The sequence below is a fragment of the Raphanus sativus genome, unplaced genomic scaffold (genome assembly GCF_000801105.2).
Source record: "Raphanus sativus cultivar WK10039 unplaced genomic scaffold, ASM80110v3 Scaffold3495, whole genome shotgun sequence".
Taxonomy (NCBI): domain Eukaryota; kingdom Viridiplantae; phylum Streptophyta; class Magnoliopsida; order Brassicales; family Brassicaceae; genus Raphanus; species Raphanus sativus.
In genome coordinates this window covers 1-6794 of record NW_026618801.1, presented here as the reverse complement: position 1 = coordinate 6794, position 6794 = coordinate 1, and the positions used below count along the sequence as shown (strand labels likewise).

General features: G+C 41.9%; 3 protein-coding genes across 3 annotated transcripts; all 3 read left to right on the top strand.

The window, feature by feature from the left end:
- The first annotated feature begins 292 nt into the window (after positions 1 to 292).
- LOC108832259 (protein EMBRYO DEFECTIVE 1674-like) lies at positions 293 to 1343 on the top strand. The gene has a single exon (XM_018605755.2). It carries the CDS (start codon positions 403 to 405, stop codon positions 1216 to 1218), a length of 816 nt encoding a protein of 271 aa, XP_018461257.1. The 5' UTR covers positions 293 to 402; the 3' UTR covers positions 1219 to 1343.
- A 22-nt stretch (positions 1344 to 1365) lies between these two features.
- On the top strand, positions 1366 to 4565 carry LOC130506642 (protein NETWORKED 2A-like). Its single transcript, XM_057001328.1, has 2 exons — positions 1366 to 1637; positions 1719 to 4565. Exons 1-2 carry the CDS (start codon positions 1544 to 1546, stop codon positions 4445 to 4447), a joined length of 2823 nt encoding a protein of 940 aa, XP_056857308.1. The 5' UTR covers positions 1366 to 1543; the 3' UTR covers positions 4448 to 4565.
- Positions 4566 to 5227: 662 nt separating this feature from the next.
- On the top strand, positions 5228 to 6754 carry LOC108832260 (uncharacterized). The gene has a single exon (XM_018605756.1). It carries the CDS (start codon positions 5228 to 5230, stop codon positions 6752 to 6754), a length of 1527 nt encoding a protein of 508 aa, XP_018461258.1.
- The last annotated feature ends 40 nt before the right edge of the window (positions 6755 to 6794 follow it).

Here is a 6794-nt window from a genome sequence, read left to right as displayed (position 1 = left end):
AATCATTTTAGATATATTGTTAATTAATTATAACAGTTGATTAACGATATAACTAAAATTATATGATCAATAAAAGTTTATGCTTAAAATAATTGTGAACAAAAATTATTTTTTTGGTTTATCGAAAAATTATGTTTTATTTCAACCAAATTTATGATTGAAATAACATATTTTCAAATACATATAGGATATTTGCTCCCATTTCTTTTAGGGAAATTAGGTCTAATTTTCCAAAAAAAAAACACAAATTCACTATCTAACCAAAGTCACCATCTCTCTCCTTATTTCTCTTCCTATCTCTCTCTATCTTCCTGCTAAAAATCTAATTTCCCATAACTTTGGTTATTTCACAAATAATCCCTTTTTTTTTTACTTCTCTCGGGATTTTCTCCGGAAGTTGTGATGGCAACGAAGTCAAAACTCCACCCAGTCTCAGCACGCCGCTCCTCGCCGCGTACTCGCTCGGGAGCAGTGCCAGAACCTGTTTCCACACCGCCTACTCGCTCCAGATCTGTGCCAAAACCCAATTCCGACTCAATTCCCCGCACGACGCCCTTCTCCTCCAAGTCCATCACACCCATCAGCGGCGGCGGAGCCCTCCTAAAGCCCGTCTCTTTGTCCGACTGGTGGCTAACAAAGAAGGCAAACAACAACAAGGGTCTGGGCGTTTCAGGATTCGAATCAAAAGGCGGGTCTAAAGTCAGACTCTTTTCATCAGCAACCATCTCAACGAGACACGACAGCACCACTCTCCAAACATCTGATGGCCTCACCGTCTCCATCAGTGGCTTCATCAACCGATCTCGTTCTTTACAAAACGGGTTTTCACCTCAGCTTTGCAACCGTTTTCTCCTAGGGTTTCCTTATCACTGGAAAGATTACATTGAAGAAGGGTTCGTTGAGGAGGAGAAAGATTACGGCGTCGTTTCGTTTGATGATATTCCTGTGAACAGGTTGCATGATGTTCTGTTCACGGCTTCTTCTTGCTTTCAAGCTAAGATCTTGGATGATGCTGTTGATAGTTTGAGAGATTTACTTCGTTCTAGTACTGAGAAAAAGGAATGTCGGACACCAAGAATGGACGATGGAGATGAGGAGAGTTTGGTTCCGAGTGTTAAAGGAGTGGAGACTAGAGGGATGCTTAGAAGGAGAGAAGAGGGTGAAGCTTCCATTGGGGAAAGACTCCACAGATCGTCCAAGAAGAAGAGAGATCAATAGAGAGAATTAACTTCAGTGTAGTGTACTACTTTTGGATCTTTGAAACAAGTTCTGTTATGTTTTTGGATTGTTTTGTAACAAACAATGTAGGTAAGCAAGGAATGTGAATTTTCTTTATTTAAGTATTTGGTCTTTATCCTTTTTTTTTTATTTGTCAAAGGAAACATCCTAGAAATGAGGTTTGATCAAAGGATCCACCAAAATACTCGGACAAAGACTACTTCTCTCTTCTTTCTTTGTCTGATCCTGAGTGTCTCAAAGTTCTAATTTTTACACATTGATGTGATACGGCCATGTTTGAGCCTTCTTCCTTGAGACAAAAAGGATGTTGCAGAGAGCAGCGAGCAATGCGTATTCATGGTGGTGGGCCAGCCACATCCGTACAAAGCAATCCAAATGGCTCGAACACAATCTCCAAGGTACGTTCTATTTGTCCTTTTGTTTTTTTTTGAATCCAACAAAGATGATTAATTAAGCGAATAATATCTCTTGTGATTTAGATATGGAAGAGAAAGTGGAGTATACTCTTAAGATCATAGATGAAGATGGAGACACTTTCGCCAAAAGAGCTGACATGTATTACCGTAAACGACCAGAGATTGTTAGTTTCGTGGAGGAGGCTTTTCGATCATACCGTGCATTAGCTGAACGCTATGATCATTTGTCTAGAGAGCTTCAAAGCGCAAACCGCACAATCGCCACTGCTTTTCCTGAACATGTTCAGTTTCCTCTGGAGGATGATGATGTTGATGTTGATGTTGATGTTGATGAAGGGAATCCACGGAAACAACCGCATCTTCATCTTGTTCCCAAGGGAGGAAACAACATCCCTCAAGTCCCGGAGTTTCCAATAAAAGAATTCAGGAGTCAGTCGATGATGTTGTCAAGAAAAGGACCAGATAGTCTGAAAAGGACAGTGTCTTCTGCTTTAGCAAAGCGGGAAGCGGCGGTTGTGAGTTCTGGATTGAGCAAAGAAGAAGGCTTGGAGGAGATTGATAGCCTTCAGAAGGGGATCTTGGCGTTGCAGACGGAGAAAGAGTTTGTGAGGAGCTCATATGAGCAGTCTTATGAGAGGTATTGGGATCTTGATAATGAAGTGACTGAGATGCAGAAGAGAGTTTGTAGCTTGCAAGATGAGTTTGGTCTCGGTGCTGGGATTGATGATAGTGAAGCTAGGACATTGATGGCGACCACCGCCTTGAGCTCCTGTAAGGACACACTAGCTAAGCTTGAAGAGAAACGGAAGCAATCTGTTGAAGAAGCAGAGATTGAGAAGGAAAGAATCACTACTGCTAAAGAGAGGTTTAATGCCTTGAGGAACAAGTTTGAGAAACCGAAAAGTGATGATGATCATGATGAGTTCATTAAGACAGAAGCAGAAGAGGATGTGGCTCAGGAATCTAGCTATGAATCTGAGAGAGAAGATTCAAATGAGAATCTAACTGTTGTGAAGCTTGCAGAGAAGATTGATGATCTTGTGCAGAAGATTGTTTCATTGGAGAGCAATGCTTCGTCTCACAATGCATTAGTGAAGACACTAAGATCAGAGACGGATGGTTTACACGAACATATCCGTGGTCTAGAGGAGGACAAGGCGTCTCTTATTTCGGATTCCACGGATATGAAACAGAGGATGACTAGTCTTGAAAACGAGCTGAGAGAAGTTAGAAAACTATACCAAAAGGTGGAAGATCAGAACAAGAGTCTACAAAAACAGTTCAAGGAAGCCAATTGGACTGCTGATGATTTATCTGGCAAGTTACAAGATGTGAAGATGGATGAAGATGTCGAAGGATCCGGTATATTCCATGAAATGCCACTTGTTTCAGGATCAGAAGATTGTCTAAAGTCAATCTCAAAGGAGATGGAAAGGGAAAGTAATGTGGAAGACAGGAAGACACATGCCATTGTAGTAAAAGAGAGTGAAGGAGCTCAAGAAGAGAGACCTGAGACCAAAGATTCGTTTGCTTTGTCAGAAACCGCAAGCACTGGTTTTGGAACAGAAGACGAAGATGAAGAGACACCAAACTGGAGACAGTTGTTACCAGATGGCATGGAGGACAGAGAGAAGGTTCTGTTAGATGATTACACATCAGTGCTAAGGGACTACAGAGGAGTAAAGAGAAAGTTAAGTGAAGTTGAGAAGAAGAATAGAGAAGGGTTCTTCGAGCTGGCATTACAGTTAAGAGAGCTCAAGAATGCTGTTGCTTACAAAGACGTAGAGATTCAGTCTTTACGCCAAAAACTAGGAACGCTAGAGAAAGACTCTCCGCATCAAGGGGAAGGAAATAACCAGCTGGAACATGATCAAGGACAGCGTGAAAGTATGAACGTTTCACCAACTTCCAACTTTTCGGTTTCCACTACACCGCATCATCAGGTAGGAGAGGCGAAGAGAATAGAGTCAAATGAGGTAAGGGTGAAGTTTGCAGAGGATGATGATGATAGCCCGAGAACAAATATTCCAGCTGTGGAAGACAAAGTGCGTGCAGATATCGACGCTGTGTTGGAAGAGAATCTCGAGTTCTGGTTAAGATTTAGCTCATCGGTGCATCAGATACAAAAATACCAGACAACAGTTCAGGATTTGAAGTCAGAGTTAACGAAGCTGAGAATCGAAAGCAGACAACAGCAAGAATCTTCAAGAAGTAGTAGTAGTAAGCACGCAGCTGCATCAGATGCAAAACCTATCTATAGACATCTAAGAGAGATTCGTACAGAGCTGCAGTTGTGGCTAGAAAACAGTGCAGTTCTTAAAGACGAACTACAGGGAAGGTTTGGATCACTAGCTAATATCCAAGAAGAAATCGCAAGAGTCACAGCTCACTCGGGTGGTAGTAAAGTAAGTGATTCAGAGATTAGCGGTTACCAAGCTGCAAAGTTCCATGGAGAGATTGTTAACATGAAACAAGAGAACAAAAGGGTTTCAAGCGAACTTCAATCGGGTGTTGATCGTGTAAGAGTGTTGAAGACAGACGTAGAGAGGATTCTGAGTAAACTGGAAGAGGATATTGGGATCTCAAGTGCAGCAGAAGCAAGAACAACTCCGAGCAAGAGCTCTTCGAGTGGAAAAGCGAGAATCCCATTACGGTCATTCTTGTTCGGTGTCAAGTTAAAGAAGCAGACAAAACAGAAGCAAGCTTCAGCATCTCTCTTCTCTTGTGTCAGTCCATTTCCAGCTCTGCAACAACAGTCTAGTTACGTTAAACCTGGAAAGCTCCCTGAATAATTAATTAATCGAATCATTTGTCTGTTATTTTTCTTTCAGTTCCTTGTTTTCTAGATTTTCTGTCTTTGTACCAAAACTATTGGCCAGTGAGATAGAAATCAAACAGTATTTTTTGCTTTACTGTCTTAAAAATCCCTTTGGAGTAAGTAGTGAGTACCACTACTGTAACACCCGTCCCCTCCTCTATCGAGATTGGCGTGGTACTTACCAAAAGAATACCAAATTAAATCGAATTATTTAAAACCGAATAAATTCGAACACATTTAATAAAATAAGTCCAAAAGAAATACACCTTTTAAAATAAAGGGATAATTTGCAGAAAAACAAAGGAAAACATTGAAATTAATTAAGTGCCAAAAATAGTGAAACATGCAGTTGGTTTGCTGACGTGGTTAGAAGAGATTGTCGATATTGCCCTTCCCATATAGCTATCTTTATGTAACATAGAGTGTAGGCAAGGACAATTAGAATCTTTTGATAACTATATTCTGATATCTAAGTTACGTACAAAAAGATTAAGAAAATATACTGGAATAGATTTCTGAATTTACCTCGTTTAGAGAGAATGAACTGTGCTCAAGTGTAACTTTTTCCATTTACAATCTGACACATTTGGTGTCAAGGAGAAAAAGAAGAGAATCCAGCTAAAATATTTGTATCGATAACACACACAGCTTGGGGTAATTAAAAACTTGTACTTGGAAATAAGTTAACACACACAGCTAAAAGAAGAGAATCCTTACAAGGTTTTGGTGGGATCTCTCCCCGGAAATAAGGAAGATGTGTTGGGTGTCTTGGGAGAAGTTGTCGGTGCCTAAGAGTGCGGGGGGTCTTGGTTTCCGAGAGCTTGCTCAGTTTAATGATGCCATGTTAGCAAAAATTTCCTGGAGAATCATCAAATCCCCTAATTGCCTGCTCGCAAAGATCTTACTCGGTAAGTACTGCCACAAAAGTCCTTTTCTGGAAGTAGAGCCGGTTCAACGTGCTTCTCATGGTTGGCGTGGCATCTTGGTTGGCCGGGATTTACTACAGAAGGGTCTTGGATGGGCTTTGGGTTCGGGAGTTAAGGTAGAGTTATGGAGGGAAGCGTGGCTGTCAACGGAAAAGCCATTGGCCCCGATAGGCCCACCAACGAGAGAGACCCAGAACTGGTCTGTTAGCAGTTTGATAGATCCTATTTCAAAAGAATGGAATGTCAAAGCTATTCGAGAAACATTACCTCAATATGAGGGTGCAATCTGCAAACTCATACCGAGTTTCTTTGAGCTGGATGATGAAAGAGTGTGGCTGTTAAATGCCTCAGGAGTATACACAACTAAATCAGGTTATGCTGTCGCTAAACTTTGCACAGGTAACATATCTGATCAGAGCTTCAGCTGGAAATCCTGCATATGGAACGTTAAAACCTCTCCCAAAATCCAACACTTTCTCTGGAAAGCTAATAGTAAGGCTCTACCGGTAGGATCTTTGATCGAAAGCAGAGGTATATCGGTCTCTCCCGAATGTAAGCGATGTGGAGCACGTGAGACAGAACTTCATGTCTTACTGCAATGTCCTTTTGCGGAAAGGGTCTGGGAACTGACTCCATGCCTCCACAAGCCAACCATTACAGGAATTACCTCTGTGTCGGCCCTCCTCCAACACTGTTGCAAACTGATATCCCTACCACCGGTGGGATTAGGCAGTACTCCATTGTACCCTTGGCTTCTATGGGTTTTGTGGACAAATAGGAATAAGCTGGTGTTTGATAATAAGTATTATTCAGAAGAAAGCACTGTGCTAAAGGCAATACAAGATGCTCGTGCGTGGCAGGCTGCTCAAGCTTGTCTCGCTAAGCCTATATTACCACAACGTGTGGTCCACTCTCCTGTTGTTCCCTGTTCTAACTCTTATACATGGTCTGTTTTTTCGGATGCAGCGTGGAACTCATCTACAGGTCAATGCGGGCTGGGATGGCGTCTCTGTGATGCAACCGGCAGGTGCTCAGAAAACTCGTCCTCTCACCGTCGCGATGTTCCCTCTGCTCTTGTGGCAGAGGCTTTGGCGGTTAAAGCTGCAGTGGATGCAGCGGCTACTTCTTTCGTCAGATGCTTAAAGGTGTTCTCTGACTCAAAGGCTCTCATTCTCCTCTTGAATTCTCAAGCTCAGGATGTTGTCTTGAAGGGTGTTCTCCATGATATCAGAGTCTTGGCTAGATCCTTCGAATCTATCTCTTTTAATTTTATTCCCCGCTTAGATAATGTTGCTGCCGATGCTTTAGCAAAGTCAGCTTTGTACTCTTTTCATCACTCTGTTTCAGCTGTGTAAGCAACTACTCTGTTTCTTTAGTTCTTAATGCAAGTTGTCT

Coding starts and splice junctions, on each gene's coding strand:
- LOC108832259 (XM_018605755.2), top strand. CDS start 403: ATGGCAACGAAGTCAAAACTCCACCCAGTCTCAGCACGCCGCTCCTCG.
- LOC130506642 (XM_057001328.1), top strand. CDS start 1,544: ATGTTGCAGAGAGCAGCGAGCAATGCGTATTCATGGTGGTGGGCCAGC. Junction 1,638..1,718: donor GCTCGAACACAATCTCCAAG/GTACGTTCTATT, acceptor CTTGTGATTTAG/ATATGGAAGAGAAAGTGGAG.
- LOC108832260 (XM_018605756.1), top strand. CDS start 5,228: ATGTGTTGGGTGTCTTGGGAGAAGTTGTCGGTGCCTAAGAGTGCGGGG.